At 37.4% G+C, this 20,149-nt stretch overlaps 1 protein-coding gene across 11 annotated transcripts in view; it reads right to left on the bottom strand.

Annotated features, from left to right (window-relative positions):
• The window catches only part of RAPGEF2 (Rap guanine nucleotide exchange factor 2), a 234,884-nt gene that overhangs the window by 165,040 nt on the left and 49,695 nt on the right, over positions 1-20,149 (bottom strand). For 10 of the 11 annotated variants that reach the window (XM_078069378.1, XM_078069375.1, XM_078069379.1 and 7 more), the window contains exon 2: positions 989-1,059. In XM_078069378.1, coding sequence (XP_077925504.1) covers positions 989-1,059 — 71 coding nt within the window. Of the gene's footprint in view, positions 1-988; positions 1,060-11,021; positions 11,177-20,149 lie in introns of those variants that run through there. The other variant, XM_078069373.1, reaches the window with a different exon arrangement.

Below are 20,149 nucleotides of genomic sequence, written 5' to 3'. Positions count from 1 at the left end.
CCTCTTGACACTTTTTTCAATTAACAACTAAATATGAAATTGACATGCTCGCATATTAATTAGTGTTTAAAGAGTAAAGGGAAAATACATAGAAAAAGTATTCCTTTAATAATTAAAAGCTGCTGGTATCAAAACTAGCTACAATTGGAGGAAGCAAAACCTTCTCTATGTCCTTGCTGGTGTTTATATATAATCCATCTTCCCAAGGTCCTTTATATTCTGTTCCAGTTAAGACAAAATCACTGGATTATATGTTTTTGTTCTTTAAATACAGCCCAGATAACCATAATTAAGGTTACTCTATCACTGTAGAATAGAACCAATAAGATTTTATATGTGTTTCCCAAAAAAGGGCAGTTAACTTAATGCAATAAATATATTCCATACAGGGGCACCTGGGTGGCTCAGTTGGTTAAGCGACTGCCTTCGGCTCAGGTCATGATCCTGGAGTCCCGGGATCGAGTCCCGCATCGGGCTCCCTGCTCAGCAGGGAGTCTGCTTCTCCCTCTGACCCTCCCCCCCTCTCATGTGCTTTCTCTCTCTCTCTCTCTCAAATAAATAAATAAAATCTTTAAAAAAAAAAAAAAAAAAAAAATATATTCCATACAAAGACCTAAAACATATTAAAATAATGAACCTCATTGTTCTTTGAATGGTTAAAAACATTCTGGTTTCTTATATATCTAAGTGCTGAAATGTAGATCTTTGTTTGCCAGGACAGCAAATAACACTCCTTTTGGGGTATTCACCAAGTAGTGTTTATTCCTTTAGATGAGGGGGGCAAGGAGTGGGATATGGAGGAAGAGAAGATATCACTATGGCAGAAATGTCAAAAAATTATTATATGGATGTAAAACTTATAAGGCCCAGTACAGAGGCTAGATGAGGCAGAGTTTTCATAAGTTATCTTTAATCCTACTTCTTAACCATAATAAAGGGTCATATAAAATTCCAGCATCCCATTATTAGTCATCATAAAATGACTTACCTAAGTTGGTGCTCTCTCAAGTTTGATAAGGCTTCCATACCATGTAAATAGGAATATACTATTTCCAGATCCTGTTTGAAAAGAAAAATAGAAATTATTAGACTTGTCAGGAAAAAGCAGGAAAAATCAAGAGAAAAGCTAAATCACACAAGTGTCATCCATTCAACCATCTTGGGGATATATACAAGGGTATTAAAATATATAATAAATTGGCTTAAACTTATCGAAAATAAGTATTTTAAGAAACTTGAAAAATTATCATTTTTTTAAAAGATTTTATTTATTTTGAGAGAGAGAGAGCGAGAGAAAGAGCGTGTGCGTGCACGCATGGGGTGGGGGGAAAATCTGAAGTAGACTGCTGCAAGGAGCTTGGAGCCCCACGCAGGGCTTAATCCCACCACTGTGAGATCATGACCTGAGCCAAAACCAAGAGTCTGACACTTAACTGAGCCACCCAGGTGCCCCTATCCTTTTTGTCTTGTTTTAAAATAAGAATTCTATTGAGATATAATTCACATACCACAATTTTTTTTTCTAGGAGACCACAGTGGCACTAAGCCATGGCACAGAACCCAGCGGAGGCCATGTACATGACCCTTCCCCCCTGCCCTCTTGGCTCTGAAACCCACTGCACTCTCCTCAGCCCAGAAAAAGAGCAACAGGAAGAGGGCATGGGTGGGCAATCCGCAATAAATAAATAAATAAATAAATAAATAAATAAATAAAGCTGAAATTTTAATAAGGATTGCACTGAGTCGGTAGATCAATTCAGGTAGTATTGCCATCTTAACAACATTTAGTCTTCCAATCCATGGCAGGGGATGTTTTGCCGTTTACTTAGGTCTTCCTTAATTTCTTTCAACAATGTTTTATACTTTTGAGTGTACAAGTCTTATACTACACTTTGGTTCAATTTAATCCTCTTTTCTTTTTTTTAAGATTTTACTTATTTATTTGTCAAAGACAGAGCACAAGCGAGGGAGCTGTAGGCAGAGGGAGACGCAGAATCCCCACTGAGCAAGAAGCCCAATGCGGGACACAATCCCAGGACGCTGGGGTCATGACCTGAGCCAAAGACAGATGCTTAACCAATGAGCAACCCAGGTGTCCCTTAATCCTCTCTTTTAGTTAAGAAAAAAATTCTGTAGCCCTAGGAATACCTTTCTAAACAATTCAAACTACATGTGTAATTAAATTTCGTATATTAAGGGCACAGATAAGGGATAGTGATAACAACTAGGTAAGAAATTCGAAAACTTTTTAGGAGGATATTGAGGTTTTCAGCCTAAAATATTTTAGTGTAGTCCTTAAACAATATTGTGATGTGATAGGGGGAAAAAACCTTACTTATAACTTTAAATTGTCCCAATTTAAAATTTATAGCATTAGATATTTAAAGTGCCATCCTCTGGTGATCAACTTTCAAATAAACTGATGGTCTTCAACTTTATCCATCTATAGTCCTTGTTATTTCCCACAAGTCTTTTAAAAGCTATTTAAAGACTGAAATCTAAAACTAGACCCTATAAATTCAATACAAATAAGAAAGCTGAAACAAAACCTTTCCCACCATCTAGTTAAAGTTTGCATTCCTAAAGCTAATAAATTCCTTCTTTAGAAACAATCAGACTCCAATCATAATACTCTATTTGCATGTAGGGAAAATCAATAAAAAGTGTCCTAATTAATGAGTTTTCTTTAATAGCTATAATAAGAGCTTTTCTGGACAATCCTAAAGTACACATTCTATTTTAGATATTATAAATATCTGTGCTACTTGCAGTCATTAAATAGTATGGAAAGACTGCCCCCCATTTCTGAAGACCTTATATTATGAATCTAATACTAAAGTCTTAAATATTTTTCACTGAATTACCTATCAACCTTGGGTTATAACCTGCCCAAGGCCTAAAACACTCTTATTTAACAGACAAGACTATTCACATTCATTTAACACTCATCAAGCAAATAAATTTACAATGACAAAAAAAGGTATACTGGGAAAGCAGTAGAAAGAAATAATTTTTTTTTTAAAGGTGGAGAAGGGAGAAGTCTAAAAGAAACATGACAGAAGCAAGAATTTGGAAGCTTAGATATAGAACAGAGGGAAAAAACACCCTTAAGCCTTAAAAGACAATAGGTCTTAAATAACTGTCTTGTTCAAACAAACCCAGCAAAATCAAAGTAAAAGAGCATACCCCTTAATGAAATGGCACTTCATTAATCTGGTGCTTCTTAACATTGTAGGGTTTCATAGTTGCGCAGGGGTCACCTTCCTGAATGTTATGTCACACCCAGGACATATGTCAGTACTGATGCAACAACTTGGAGTATGAACATATAGCCTATATGATTATATAAAATATATTTAAGGACAATAGCTACATTATTTATCTTAAGATGATAAGTATAGTTATAACTTGCAAATTAAATAAGATTGCTTATTAGTTTTAAAAATGTAGAGAACAATGGTGTATTCTCACCTATAAGTCACTGATATAGTAAATGGGTCAGAAATCTGTTACGGAGCCTGCATTATGAAACTCTGAGTGTGAAGGAAAGGGACTGCATTACCTCACTACTGCGTGACCCAATCTGTATGTATGTCACTGCATAAATAAGACATCTGCAGCTCACATAATCATGATGTTTTCTGGGGAATAAATTTAAACATGTGTCACTCAAGCAATACAAAATCAGGGAATCCTATGCAACTGTTTCAAGTACTTCAGATATCTAACTAGACTATAAACTTCTTGAATTGTATTCAACTCTCGAAATGAATTCAACGATTACGTCTAGAGTTTCTTCTATTACCCTTAGAATAAGCCATCTCAAAAGAAACTTATTTTAAATGGTTTATGCCCCAAGGAGCTTATAAACTCAAGAAGCAGACACCATTATTCTAAATGAAGCTGTTAAATGGAAGGCAATATAATCTAGCTTGAATTAGATGACTTTATAGATACATTGTATCTACACTTGAGACCTCTTAGTTGTAACTAACAGAAGGAATGGTAAGAAATGATGTCTAGATGGCAACAACAAGTAAGTGTAATGTTTCACTGTGCAATATGAACACAGCCATCACAGATTTGAGGTAGGTAGGAAAAGCAGAAAAGCTTTGGAAAAGGCATCAGGAAATCTCTCCTCCTGACTCTGAGGAAAGAAAGAACTTGATTAGAGATGAGCAGAAGAAATGCAAACTAAAGAAATAAGGACTCTGGCTAAGCTTTTCTTCAATAAAGAGCCCAGTGGCCAAATATTAGGTTTAGCGATGATCAGGGATTTCAAGTAAGGTAAATAACACTGAAAGGCAAAAAGGAAGACAAGCTTTCTTATCCTTCCCTAGGAGCAAAATGGACCAAGCAATATTTTGAAATAGGCAAAGATGGCCTTTTGAATCTTCCTACGCATTTTTTTCTACCCTCTCCCCAGGTGTCCGGCGATACCCCAAACCTCATTCTAAGGCATCAATGCCTCGGTCTAAAAATTAAAAGTCTAAAAATTAAAATTAAATCTGAAGACAAATGCAGAGATGAGTGATCAGTGGGGGCCCTTGAATCTTCTGTGGGTAGTTGTCTGCCTCCATTTGCAGTTCCATAGTCCAAACAAATCTGTAAATGTATGAGATTTCAGAGAGCACAACCAAGAGAAAGGAAAAATATCAGCAGAGTAAGGGAAGAGATACGGGGGCATGAGAAGCCAAGTGAAGCAACCCAACAAGCCCAGGAACCACTTCCATCCCCCTTCCTTGCCCGTAGAGGTCACCCCTAAGTGCTCTGCCTTCACTTTTCACCTATAAGTTTTAACCCTCATTTCCTCTTAATAGTTGGTCTTTATTAAAATAATCTATAAATTGGCATGGAATTGCCTTTACCCAGCAAAGATACAAAAAGGCAAAAAGGTGAGGTGCTAAGGAAGATTAGCTCCTCCAACCAACCTGAATGTGCAAACCTCAGTGAAATGCAGATATGCTTGCTGCATCAGAGAGCAAAGGCTTTCTCTTAAGATAAACAAGGAAATGTATGACCTTCGGGGAGTCATATTCCTGGATGATAAATTTTTTTCTATGCAAACAAGAGACATTCACAGACTGAAGTTACATTTCAACAAACTTGACTGCAGAAAAACAAATGCTGGAGCATTAAATCACCTGAAGTATCCCAACTGACATTTCTGTCAAGAAACTATGATATGCAAACTGAGAATTCCCCAAGTGCACCTCCCAAGACAAATACAATTGACATGACCGTTGCTATTTTAAAGGACCCTTAAAAATGTACACTATTTTTCCCCAAATTTTTCTAGTCTTGAAGACAAACAGGAAAATGTTGCTCTAACCAGGAAGCAGCATTTTTTGGAACAATAAGCTTTTCCTTCTACCCTAGGAAGGACATCCTTTTTTCAAAAATAGATGCTATTTGAAAGCAGACTGAGCGACTGTAAAAACACTGCAGCCCAGTAGACAAGAATACTGACAGGCCGATTGGAATGCAGCTTTCCATGAAAAGAAGAACAAACAAACACACTTTTGCCCCAAACATAAACCACATATCAAAACCCAAAAGCATTCTCTACTTGTTCAAAACCTAACCAACCTTCTTGCTCAGAGTCTATAAACACAACACAGTCTAATAGGAAAGAAGTCAGAGGGAAAGTTTTCTGCATCTTGGGCTCTTTCTCTAATTTCTCCTTAGAGGCTCATTCAGATTATCATCAGCCTCATAGCAAATTCATAATGCATTTAGAACTAGCTTTTAATTTCACTTGTTCACCAGAATCGGGGATTCGCCAACAACTTACAATATATTTTAATACAATCTTTGGAGATCTGAGAAAAGAGAAGTATTCCTCTATCTCCTTTCCCACAATTAGCGTTGTGTGCTCCTTCTTCCTATCCTCTAGAGACTCTTTGTAAACAATGGGGGAGGCAGTATTTTGCACCGCACTATGAGAAAAAATACATGCATCTTGTGAAGCTATGTATTTTTTTTAAGATTTTATTTTCAAGTAATCTCTACACCCAGTGTGGGGCTCAAACTCACAACCCGGAGGTCAAGAGTCACAAGTTCCACGGACTGAGCCAGTCAGATGCCCCATGAAGCTATGTATTTAAACTATAATCAGTAAGGTGGTCAAAGGGTATAACCCTCCCGTTATAAGATAAATTTAAAAAAAAAAAAAAAGGAAGGTTGATTCCTTTAAAAAGACTTTATCTCAATCATCAAAGAATCTAAGGCCAAGATTTTGCCACAATTAGCAGGTCTATGGAGACCCAAGGGGTAAAAGCCTACAGATTTAAACATAAGGAGAAAGAGAAAGGAGCACCTGCTTAAGTGGCATCAATGTTAGCACCAGGAACCGTACTGATGCCAATTTATTCTCCCTTGCAAAGACAAAAAGGTAATTTATCCTTGTCGGCTAAAGATCACTAGCAAGGAATTAGAGAGCTATGTCTTGAACATCATTAGTAAGGACGTTAAAAGCTAAAATATTCAAGACTAAAACTCAAGTGTATAGCCAAATGGGGGAGAGGGCAGAAAGGTGAGAAGCCTGCAAGTTTCTCTGTGTCTGTTAACATGGCGGTAAAGCTGCAAAGTTTTATTTGGAAGATCCTCCATTTTTATACACTAAAACATATAAAACAATTATCCCAAGAAGGATAGTTGGAAAGAACATAGGTTTGGGTGTCAAATGGAGCAGAGTTCACATCCTCATCTCCATCACTGCCAAGACGTGTGACCTTTGGTGTCTTACAGAGACTATATTTGCAAAACAAAGTAAAGACTATCTACTCGGCTAGGCTATATGGCTAACGTGATATATAATTTCAAAACAACACTTGGCACATATAGACCCTTGGAAACTAGTAGCTGATTTTATTACCTATGAGATCGGAGTACAAGCACATAGTAATGCTAAGAATATAAAATTAAAAATATTCCTGAAATCATACACATCAGAATTTTTACAAATTAATGCATCCTTTTCATACATATCTCTATCTAAAAAAATAAAAATAAAGTCAAATGAATTATTTATAAAACTTTTAAAGGGTCCCTTAAATTGTCTGCTTTATAAATCCCAATTTTTATATCAGGTTTGGTGGGCAGAAGATGCCTATTTCCTCCAGAGCACCTACCTGTGCACTGTTTCCAGCACATCCCATTCAAATCTCCTGCTTCCAAAGCCCCCCAGGAGGGCTTCTGAATAAAGCCCAAACACCAACAATCTCTTGCACCCTTTTTGTACAAATGACTGACAATCTTTGGGTCCAGCCTAACAAAGTCCCTCTCACCCTAGTGAAAAGCACGTTTCCCAGACCCCATTTTGCACAGGTAGTGTGGGCTTCCTTTCTGAGCCACGGAAGATCCCACTGCCTGTGCCACTCACATGTGGCCCTTCACATGTGTTCTGGGTGGCCACTTTACTTTCAAGGGTTTGCATTTTATCTCCTCAACTGGAGAATAAGCACCTTGAACAAAGTCACTCTGTTCTCTTTTACACCTTCTGTGTATCAACAGACTGCGGATGCACTAGATGCAAAGAAAGGAAAGGGCAACCTTCCTGTGGGGGTGGTGGTATACAAGACCTTAAAGTGAATACTCCTGAGAATAACAGTAAAAGAAAAAAAGGCAGAAAACATGTTTCCAAACTTGGTGTTCAGAGCTGTGGGAAACTCCTACCTCTATAGTCTGAGACAATTCTGTAAAGGGCCACAAGGTGGCAGACCGGACCAACAGTCCATTTCTATGACCGGAAATCTCAGGCGCTGGTCTCAAGTACATTTCCACTATACATATACTTAAGAGATTTGAGTGTTTAAAGCATTCCTTAAGATCATCTGAGAAAATACAAGTCCTTTTTCCCGTGCTCGTAATGAAAAGGGCGTAGGGGAAGGGAGACAAGTCCATCAGCACACCTATTAAAATCACTTAATTCCAATCATCCGTAGCAGGGAATGATCTTTTAAAGCAGCTTCCCCATCCCACATGTCATAGTAAAGCAACAGAGCATTTAAAACAAAAATGTCAAATCACAACACGGCTGAGGTGTTTTGTGCCATCCAAGTCCTTCATATGCCAGAGTTACACCATCACACACTTCAGGAAAAAAATCCATGGTGGACTGTATGATTTTCAGTAAAATTCTTAAACATGTTCTTAAACAGCAATTTCAACTTTAAATCCTATGAAGACTGTTTCTGAGCTTACTAATTTATACCTGAAAGGAAACATTCTCCCAGAGCTGTAATTTCATTCAAATTCACATATCAGAACTCAGGAAAATGATATTACTGGTCATCTTTGATAAAGCCTGGATATACTTCTCCAGCTTCAGGTTTTTCAGCATTGTATCTTCACAAGACACGTGCATAAGGAATTCCAGAAGTAAAAGGTACAGATTCAAGCTATTCTGTTTGTCTAAAACTTCCTCGGGTGTTTTCCCCTGAAGAAGGCATCACTTATACCTTTAAAAAAGACACAGAGTTTTTGAACAGTTGCTAAATTTGAGACAAAAGTAGTTATAAAGTCATTCCCTCCTGAATTAACCATGACAATTACAAGACAGACATCTAGCTTCAACAAAACACACCCTTGTCCCAAGACTCCTCTACTTCAAGTTGGTGTCAGGGAGACTTGACAGCAGTTACGTTTCAGGGGTGATGAGCTGAAGAAGGTAGAAAAGTACTTCATAAATTCTAAGAGAGAGATGAAGTGTTGCAGCCTATCCTCATTCTCAAAGAGTTTACCTCTTATTGAAGAAAATGCAAGAGTTAAAAGCTACAGCAACAACAGACATCACAAAGCAATTTTTATGATTACTAAATGAGCAGTGTTATGTCGAACAACTTAGAATATATTGCACCCTATGTTCGTTGTCATATCCTAAGGGGGAAAATCCATCGAAGCAATTAAGTTTCATTTGTGAAGATTAAAATTTCTCATTAGAAAAATCAACAATTTAGTTGTAACTAAAAACTCATCTTGTGCACGAATGAGAAAAATATCAAGTGTCTAAATCAGTCCACGATTCCTGTTTTCAAGAGTCAGTATAAGTATTTCCCCTTCAGAACAATGCATTACCACCAAGTTTACAGCTTCCCAGAATTCACATCTCCTAGGCAGCAAAAACAAAATATATCTTCATTTTAAAGTCACTATCTTACTTTAATTTCTGAGAGTAAAAAAACTGTGTAGTCAAATTTTAATTTCACATATACAGATTAACACACTAGAAAATTATTTGCAGTAAATTTAACGCTAGCCTGCTTTTTGTTCTCCATGATTAAGCTAGCAGGCAGTGAATGACGGCATTTCAAGTTAACATTTAAACATCTGCTGAAGAGCAACAACCAGAAGGTCAATCAGCTGGACACAGGCGTGCGCACGCACAAACATAAACACACAAACACACCGCTCTAATGATTCATTTCAATTAAAAAAAAAAAAAAAATCAACCAAACATACTCTCTCGTCCCCAGCTCTCCTCTAAACAACACAGTTAACGGGGCGCCTGGGTGGCTCAGTTGGTTAAGCGACTGCCTTCGGCTCAGGTCATGATCCTGGAGTCCCTGGATCGAGTCCCGTATCGGGCTTCCTGCTCGGCAGGGAGTCTGCTTCTCCCTCTGACCCTATCCCCTCTCATGTGCTCTCTCTCTCTCATTCTCTCTCTCTCAAATAAATAAATAAAATCTTAAAAAAATAAAAATAAAAATAAACAACACAGTTAAAACCTACAGTTTGGTGTTCAACTCACTTCCCACAGACAGTTTGGCTCAGGCAAACCCCGTAGAAACCTTGTTGAGCTGGGGTGGGCAGAGAGGAGCTGACAAACACCACTCCACTGAACACAGTCTCTGCAACAAGGGGTCCTGGAGTCTACAAAAATCACCCTCAGTTTGCCTCAAGTTTCAAATACCGACCTAATTCCAGAGGCTCAACTTACGGTACTTATTTTGAATCATTGACTGTACAAACGTCAATATTCCTACAGCAGTGGAGTTTAGGCAGTCCTAACATAATAAAAGCAAAGCAGAACAGGTCACTGAGGACACAGTCTCTTTATTGCCTCTTAGCAGAAAGGAAGAGCTTCTGAATGGAAGCAGGTTTAAATATAGAAAACTTCACTGCTGCCATTTTTCCAGGACAAAAGACAAAAATAATTTGACATCTGTTTTTCCCATCTTGAATGTTTTACTGAGGAGTCAACCACCAATATTATACTTTTTCTCAAACTTTTCTATTTCTCAAGAGAACAGGAGAAGCAAATGAGAATATCCCACATATGTAATTAAAGCCTCCCAACTATGTTAGTCAGAAATTAACTAAATGCTAAAAAAAAAATATTAGGTACTGCTCAAAATTCAGATCTGTCCATAAAAGGTAAGGTGGCAGGAAGGGGGAAGTTTGACCATCTAACCAGATAAACACTTGATGGTAGGGTGGGGGCAGCAGTTATAGAAAAAGAAGTGTATTATTCAATTATAGAAAAGAATTAGAAACATACACATATAATATATATTATATATTACACACATATATATAAAATTCGAATCAAGTATTCCACTAGAAGGGATAGCAGGTCATACTTTCTGAAGGATCCCACCTCTCAATCATGTTTTGAACTCTCCTTCGAAGCTAAAATCTAACGTCTTTTTACTTATCCTACTGTAATTGTTTTACCTCACCCAATTGTACAGGATATGCCAGGCACGCATGACAGCTTCAATCTGTGCATGTATACACTGATATCATGGACTCCATGACATTCATACATAAACACATCTGGCCTTCTTAACAGCAATACTCTGACATCAACACACACACATACACACACCTGAAGCCACTGGAGCATCGTTACACACACACACACACACCTGAAGCCACTGGAGCATCGTTACACACACATACACACACACACACCTGAAGCCACTGGAGCATCGTTACACACACACACACACACACACACACACACACCTGAAGCCACTGGAGCATCGTTACACACACACACACACACACACACACACCTGAAGCCACTGGAGCATCGTTACCAAGATTCTCCAGAAATAAGAAGAATGCAAAGAGCTCTTCTGTGACAAGAGTGACGGTCCTGTGAAGTCAATGATTGCAGAGACGCTACCACAACCAGAAAGGGAGATAAGAAGGTGGGAAGATGGCTCCCAGCTCCACATTTCCTAAAATACATGTTCACAATTTAAATGGCGTGCCACTTCAGAGCCAGCGTTACAAAGGGCAGATGCGTTTCTACATCGACCCCGGAATCCTAGAACTACAGGATCCATACAGGAAGAAGGAAAAGGAAGCTGTACAATTTTCCCTTCCTGGTAAAGGACAAATTTCAAAGAACCGTGAGAAGGTTCCAAATGTAGGTCCACAGGAACATTTCTGCAAGAGTGAGTGGCAAGATGAGATAACAAGGACAATGTGGTGAGATTCTCGATGAGCTAAGTGTATCCAATTTAAAGAGCCCTCCTTTATGTTAGGATCATAACCACATTTTTTTGCTTTCTTTGAAATTGATACTAGATGATAGCAGTTCATTGTTTTGTCTAATATCATTAATAGAAGAAACTTTTTTTAATTGCCCACATTATGTCGGTAATTTAATTTTTGAATGACAGGGAATTCAATGCTCTTAATTCAATGAAATCCAAAAACCTGGGACACCCACTTAGGCAATCATACTAATGAGGTGGTGGGGGGTAAATATAAATTTCAAAAATTATTAACCTCTTAGGGGCGCCTGGGTGGCTCAGTCGTTAAGCGTCTGCCTTCGGCTCAGGTCATGATCCCAGTGTCCTGGGATCGAGCCCCACATCGGGCTCCCTGCTCCACGGGAAGCCTGCTTCTCCCTCTCCCACTCCCCCTGCTTGTGTTCTGCTCTCTCTATCTCTCTCTCTGTCAAATAAAGAAATAAAATCTTAAAAAAAAAAAAAATTATTAACCTCTTACTTCTAGCTCTTATTCTCAGAACTTTCCAGAGAAAAGCACTGCAGGTATTTGACCCTCCCCAAAAGAGATTTTTCAATAAATTTTAATTCAAGAAATTTCTCACATTAGAAACTTCTGGTGGAATTCTGGGCCTTAGAACAGAATGAAAAATTGGCAGAAAACACAGCAAGATATTTATTTTGGGCAGGGTAGGTATTCAGAGGAGTCCTGCCGGGCAATTCTCCTGTGTACTCTCTGTCCACCAGGCCACTGGGCTAAGAGTATAACTCACTTGAACCACACTGCCTGAGTTCAAAACCTGACTCTGCCATTTAGTAGCTCAGCATCCTTGAGCAAGTCAAGTCACCCGTCCTCGCTGTAGTTGTTGACTCACCTGTAAGATGAGGATTATAGCAGTATCTAAGTTAAGCTTCATAAAGTGTTTAGACAGTGCCTTTGCATATAGTAGGCACTTTTCTTGAGCACCAGCTACTATTACTATTACTCAGTGTTTAATGCTAATTATGGGAATCTAAGACACAGGGGTGCTGCAGTGGAGGAGACATCAATACTCCAAAATTTGTCAGGCTACAGAGACCTCCTGGCAACATATTCAAAATAGCACTTTAGTGTTTTGTTGTCTTCTTATATTTCTGGATTTAAAAGTAAAATACAATGCTGCAACACTCTTAACAGGAGATAGCTAAAGAAGTAAAGAATGGCTGGATTTGAAAAGTAATGAAGAATCCTGAATACACCTCATGCTCTTTGTGATACAAATGAAGACTTCTACCTATCCCAATTTCAGCACAGGGCAGGGAGGACCCAGAATCTGTTTAGACGTCATCCCTTCCCTTCATTCACAGTTCACAGGCAATCCACTGTCAATACTGAATACGTGCTCTGAGCAAGCGCTGTGCTAGAGGTCGTCTTGGAGGACAGAGATTGGAACAGAACAACTCTGGTCCTCAGAGAAACTTAGTCTGTTAAGATAGATGAAACATCCCCACAACCAGCTACAATGCAAGACAGAAATGCAGCTGTAAGTCATAGGTGTCAGAAGACACATTTTCTTACTCCCAAATTCAACAAATGCTTTCTGTCACTCTACCATTGCCACCAGCCAATATCAGAACTTCTAAATTATATCACATATTTTCTTCCCCCATAGGCTCTTGATCCTCAAAACATGCATTAAGAGAATGAATTATACCAGAAATCTTAGATATCTAGAACCTCACTCTTTCATTTGACAAATTGTTATTGAGTACCTACTATGCATAAGGAAATGTGATAGGATCCAACAGTCAGTATCGAGTCCTTTTACCATCAGAGAAGGAGTGTCATTTCCAAAGTGTAGGTTTATGGAGTTATTTACATCTATTACAGCTCAATAATAAAATTTTCAGCAATGCCTTAAAAGTACAAATAAATTTACATGCCTCTGGGGAGAAAACCCAACTTAGCAGAACCACCAGCTAAACGCGTGTCGGGCCCAGCCTTCCACTGCCCTGCACCCAGTCTGCTGTCAAAACCAAGTGCCAACTGTGATCAACTGAGCAGAAAAAAAGAAAAAGGGAAGACAAAGGACATACTTGCTTCCTCTCTAGTCACAGGTCTCTCCCCATTATTCACAGCTGTGGTCTAGCTATTGAACGTATGCATAAGCTTTGTGTGCTTTATGAATATCTGTAAGCACATTCTTCTGAATTTTATCATTAGTAGTACTTCTGGGAGGTTGGGCTTTTGAAAACAGCCAACATTTACCCAGAACTAAGCCTAGTGAGTGAGTTGGTTTTTCAAGCTCAAGCAGGCTCAAAAATAACATACAATTGTATGAAGTAAAGAGGTAACTTCCTTGTAGGATTCACTAAGCAACTCTGATAACACCACATTACAGTCTAAACATGTTTTGAACAACAGCAACAATGTTTTTATAAAAACCATATTACTTGGAAATGTAACAAATTCTAAAGATAATACTTTTTTAAATATATAAGCCCTGATTATAGCTGATCCTCATTTTTGGTAGAAAAAAAGTTAGTACATCAAAATCAAATAACAGATAATTAGGGAACTAAATCTATATTACATGACTTATACCTATGTTTCATTTAATCCTCCTTAACTCTAAAATATGTGGCAGATAACTAACTGTTGTATTTCTTATTCTTCTGGAATCAATGCATTGTTTTATTCATGAAGGTAAATATTAGATGCCATTGAAATGATCCAAATGTAAACCTGTCCAAAACCGTTGCTTCATCATGCCAGTGAGGATTCTACCAAACATACACGTATTGCCCAGGAGGCCAGTTATCTTATGATTAGAAGATTCAGTGCAAAAATGTGAAATGCAGAAAAAAGTCTGGTAGACTAGTAAACTCCTCCTCACAACCCCACTACCACCACCACCCAAAACACTCATGCTGATCCTGCCTTTAGTATTAATACCCTGAGCAAAAATAAGTCATTACAAATTAAAACAGGGGGGAAAAAAAAAGAGTAGTTTTTTTTTCCTTTTTGTGTCTTTTCTGAAATTGGTAAGTCATTCAAGCACAAAATAACAGCATACACCCAGATTTTTAAACTATTAACATTGTGTTCTCTGTAACATTTTCCATTCTTTCCTTAGCAATGAACAAGTTCCCCACCTCAGAAAAATCTTCACTTGACCCTTCCTAAATCCTCCATAGCAACAGCTCTATTTCCTAGCCAAGATTGTGGAATGAGAGGTGTACCCCTTTTATCCATTTTTTCAACTATCGTTATTGTATAACCTTTTGGAATCTGATCTTTGCCCTTAAATTGACTGAAAGTCCTTTCTCCAAGATCACCAATAATCGGCTTAAAACAAATTAATTTTCTCTTTTCCCCTGTGCCAAGCACTCTTGTAGGCGCTAAGGATACACTAATATATAAAACAGACAAAATTCCCTGTCCTTGTGGATACTGCAGTCTACTGGGACAGAAGAAACTGAATAAGCAAAGCATAAAAACTGTTGATAGTGATAAGCAGTAAGAAGAAAAAAATAATGAAGGGAAGGCGAGTATGAGATGTCATGAAAGGTGGCCAGTGCTGACCACTCCCTCCACCTGGCTCTTCCCCAGCCCCCTCAAGGGGCTCTGTAGTCTGCACTGAGTCTCTCCAAGGTGAGTATCCCAAGGCTGGTCTTTGAACCTCACTCTTCTTTATAAAATCCTTTCACTCAGAAATCACATCTGCTCTCAGCCTACCATTACAAATGACTCCCAGACCCTGACTTTTCTTACAAATGACCACAATCACCAGCTGATTAGTGACCATTCCAAGCTGCTGGAGCATTGCTTAAAATGGTAACTAAAATCCACACTAAATTTCCCCTACCCAAACCTTTTGATTTCTCTTCTTCTGCCACTGGGGTACAAGTACCCCAGCTGCTCTGGGGAGAACAGTAGGACTTATCTTCAACCTATAGCTGCAACCTATAGCGGCTCTTTTCTCCTTTTTCACACATTTAGTTTTTTCAAATCCAGTTAAGTCTTTTGTCATACTTTTTTTTTTTTCATTCTATTTTCAATGGCATGGACAGTTTTAGAGCCATCGCCCCTTTTATCATGCATAACATAAGGGACTCCAAACAACTGTGTAGGCTGCCCCCCCTCCCCTAGTGAAAAACTTCCATTGATCACCAAATTTCAATTGCATCACACATGCATTCACAGTGCTTTCTACATCCTGCGCCTGAGGGCCTATCCCAGACTTCTCCCACTCTTCCTCTGCTCCATTCTCTACTTGGGCGGCTTTTCTGCCTACCAACATATGCAGTGCAAGATGTACACCTCCTTCTGCCTTGCACATATCCAATGCCCAATCCATCCTGATGGGCATCTCAGCTCGCATCCTCTGAGATGCCTTCTTTTCAGACCACTCTACCATGCTCTTTCTTCCTCTAATATCCTAAGCATTTATTAATGTATCATTCATAAGTAACTTACCATATGTTTGTTGGTACTGTTCGTATTTTTTAACATGTATATAATGAAATATCTACGGGAACAAATCGATATGGGCAATACTCAATAAAGACCATATGCTCCCAGAGAGGACCATATCTTGTAACTCTTTTTCCCCATAATCCCTAGGAAATGTCTAGAATTGCTGAAATCCAGAATCTGATTGGCAGAGGGCTCTGTAGCTAGTAGCTACACTAACTTCTGTAGTTGACTAGTCCTGAGACTGGGAGAGATTAACAAAGTGATCATGCTAAGATCCCAGTGCAGAAGGTAAGTGAGAATGTGTGTCTGGTCACTATTTATTATCTGCAAATAAATACGTCTTTCCTCTAGGAGCGTTCACCCCTCTTGCCCAGCAGCCTTCCACCTCCACCACATCTCACTGCCTGAGCCTCTAAAGGGGTTGTTTGCTTTTAATTTATGCCTCTGCTCTTTTCCTTCCATCTTTTTTTTTTTAATTTAAGTTATCTCTACACCCAGTGTGGGGCTCAAACTAACAACCCTGAGATCCTCAGACTGAGCTAACCAGGCACCCCTTTCCTTACATCTTTAGAACACCAATCTGCATTTGGCCAGTTCCTACTTCCTAATTTTTTATTTCTCTTTCTTCAATTCTTTTGTTTTTTTTTTTCTTTTGTCCCATAATTTTTTTTCAAATATTCCACAATACCCTTTGCTTATACAATTTGTTCAATGTCTGACATGCTAAAATATAAATACCTGTGCTTCTATACTCAATCAGACATGAATTCTTCACTTATGATAACTTGAGTTTGAAAACTGTTAGGCAAAGAAAGGATACATTTAATTCTATTCATGCATGCATATTTAATATATAGAAAATCACAGTCAAAATAGATCAGAACCGTATGTTTTTTCCTTTAAGTTAAAAATGTACTGATTTTAAAATAGCAGTTGCATGAGAAAGAATGACAACTTTGTACCAGGTAGCCCATTCTAAATGTTCTAGGTGAGGCAACACTACTTTAAATAAGACTCCTTTATAAGTCATCATTTAATTAATATCCAAGTACCTTGAGAGCCAATAATAGTTCAACAAACCAGCTGGAAATCAAATATCAGATATAATTACTCACAGCTGGCTTTATTCAACTGATGTCATATTAAATAAACTTATCCCACAGAGCTTCCCCCCACCCCTGGGAAAAAAAATTTCTTCAAGAAACAGAAGGCTCTTTGTGTTGTCTCTTTTTTAAAGTTCGCCGAATATACTCCAATATTAAAGATTTTCAGCAGGAGTACATAATATTAAAGATTTTCAGTAGGGTACATTGTTATTTTTTGTACCATTCTGTGTGCCTGCAATATTTCAGAGTCTGGGAGTTTTGTTCTCCTCAAGACTAATACAAAAATAGCAAACTGGACTAAGTCACAAAATACAATGGACATCTGTATTTTTATGATCTGGCATTCAGTTTACTGTTTTGATATTGAGCTCTATTTGTAATTTTTCTAAAGATGTCATGTCTCAACAGCTTAGTAATATGAATTATCAAACAAAAAATTGGTTTCATACATACTGTTTCAAGACATTATTTAAATCATTTCACTATATTGTACCACCTATGTTTTATGAAGGGTAACCTCTTTATAAACAATCACTACTACCCATTACGTGCCAGGCACTGTGTTGGATGTTCTACATCTATTATCTCTAACTTCCATTAACAATCTCACATGTAGATATTTTATATTCAATATTTACCAAATGGAAAGAAATCAGTTTTTAAACTGCTCCCCTCCAAACATGCACACAAAAAGATCACTCTATAATAAGCAAGATTATTGTATTTATACTACAGAATTTTTAAATCCCAAATATTCTAATATTCATTCTTCTCATTCATTCAAATTCATTCTCATATTCATATTCTCTTCCTCTCCCCCCCGTTTTAAGAAAGAAAAAAAATGAAAGAAATTACTGGTAGTTATACACGTTATAGTTATCTAACCATCAAACTTAAAACTAAAGTCATACTTTATGAAACCTCACAATTAGTCCTGGTGTTGTTTCATATATGATATAACCTTTCAACAATCACCTTTCCAAATTAAATGCATGCTCAGTAGCAGCAATTTAGAAATATACAAGTCCAATCATAACATGTCACTTTAAAAAAAAAAGTCTGTAATTTATAAACTACTATATACCTTGATACAAACCTACATAATATTAATTGTACTGTAAGCAATTGGCAACCTTCAAAGCCTATGATTCTAACTTTGGTCATTTTATCTGTACTACTATTTCTTCATACCCATCTAGATATCTGACATGATTTCCACAGTTGTAATATGTCCACTTATTTTTCTGATCCCCTTTGACCTTTCAGTAGATCCATCTTGGCATCTTTCTAAACTATACAGCATCTAGCCTACAGAATGTCCTCAATGAAAATATATTGACCCAAAGCACTGCAAAAGGTAATTCTCATTTCATGCCCACCAAACTATTTCAATAGATTAGTCTTAACATGAAATTTTCTTGGTTTGCCTTAGTGCCACTGGATTGATTTAATTTGTGGATTTTTAAGAAGTGTGAATATCATTTATTAATCAGAGCTTTTATTTTTCCATGAAAGACCAAATTTTTTTCTGCAATATATAATGTAAAAAAAAAAAAAAAAATGGACTTAGGCATCATTACTCCCAATAGCCAAGGTATGGAAACAACTTAAGTGTTCATAGATGGATGAATGGATCAAGAAAATGTGATACATTTATACAGTGGAATATCATTCAGCCTTTACAAAAGAACGAAATCCTTTCATCTGCAAGAACCTGATGAATCTGGAGGGCATTACACTAAGTGAAATGAGCCCAACAGAGAAAGATAAATACTGTGTGGTAATAAGGATCACTTATATGTGGGATCTTAAAAAATTTTTTTAAAAAGTCAAACTCATAGAAACAAAGTAGAAAAGTGGCTGCCAGGGACTGGGGGGTGGGGGGAATAGGGAGAAGTAGCTGAGAGGGTAGAAACTTTCCCGAAACAATAGAAATTTCATGTATATGGTTAGAAAAATTTTCTACAGAATTTTCAAATCTGTAGATGTTAAATGTTAAATCTGTAAAGCTGTAAATGTTAAAAAACATTTTCATGAAACAAAAACTATAAGGGAACTACAAATTATATATGATGCAGACTTCTAAAAATATAATTTAACTATTTTAAAAGAAACCTACCTCCAAATAGTTAAGATCTTCTAACTACCTCCTTTCTAAGCTCAGCATCACAGAAGAAATTCATTACAAAATTCAATTTTACTAACAATTTTGAATTCATATTGAGCAATCAATTTCTAACAAGTTAACACATCTATCTTAAAATGTTTAGAATGCTACATAGCAATCCAGTTTTAACGATTACATCCAAGATTTTTTTAACCACATACATGAAATTTAATAGTAGAAATTTTCATAAACAAAGTTTCTGTTTGTTTGCATGCGGCCTTCGGAGGACTTTTCTCCCCAGAATTTTATAATGCACGCTTTAAAAAATTATGAAAGTTCAGAACATATCTGGGAGATAATCTAAATTACTGTAGCTCTCAAAACATAAGTCTTAATTCCCCTTATTAAGCGACCATTATATTCCTGAAAGATATTGTCATTCTTGATTTACTCATCAAATCTGACCACACACCAGGGATCAAATTTAATATGTATGAAGATAAGCAATTACGTATGGCTATTATTAACAAACTATCACAATTGACATCACAATCTACATTATTTCTTTAATTCAAAGAACAATTTTCATGAAACAAAAACTATAAGGGAACTACAAATTATATATGATGCAAACTTCTAAAAATATAATTTAACTTTTTTTTTTTTTAAGATTTTATTTATTTGACAGAGAGAGACACAGCAAGACAGGGAACACAAGCAGGGGGAGTGGGAGAGGGAGAAGCAGGCTTGCCGCAGAGCAGGGAGCCCAATGCGGGGCTCGATCCCAGAACCCTGGGATCATGACCTGAGCCGAAGGCAGACGCTTAACGACTGTGCCACCCAGGCGCCCCTATAATTTAACTACTTTAAAAGAAACCTACCTCCAAATAGTTAAGATCTTCTTCTAACTACCTCCTTTCTAAGCCCAGCATCACAGAAGAAATTCATTACAAAATTCAATTTTACTAACAATTTTGAATTCATATTGAGCAATTTCTAACAAGTTAACACA

Source organism: Halichoerus grypus, chromosome 3, assembly GCF_964656455.1.
Source record: "Halichoerus grypus chromosome 3, mHalGry1.hap1.1, whole genome shotgun sequence".
NCBI classification, from domain to species: domain Eukaryota; kingdom Metazoa; phylum Chordata; class Mammalia; order Carnivora; family Phocidae; genus Halichoerus; species Halichoerus grypus.
Note: the sequence above shows the minus strand (reverse complement) of the source record. Positions and strands in the feature narration are given on the sequence as shown.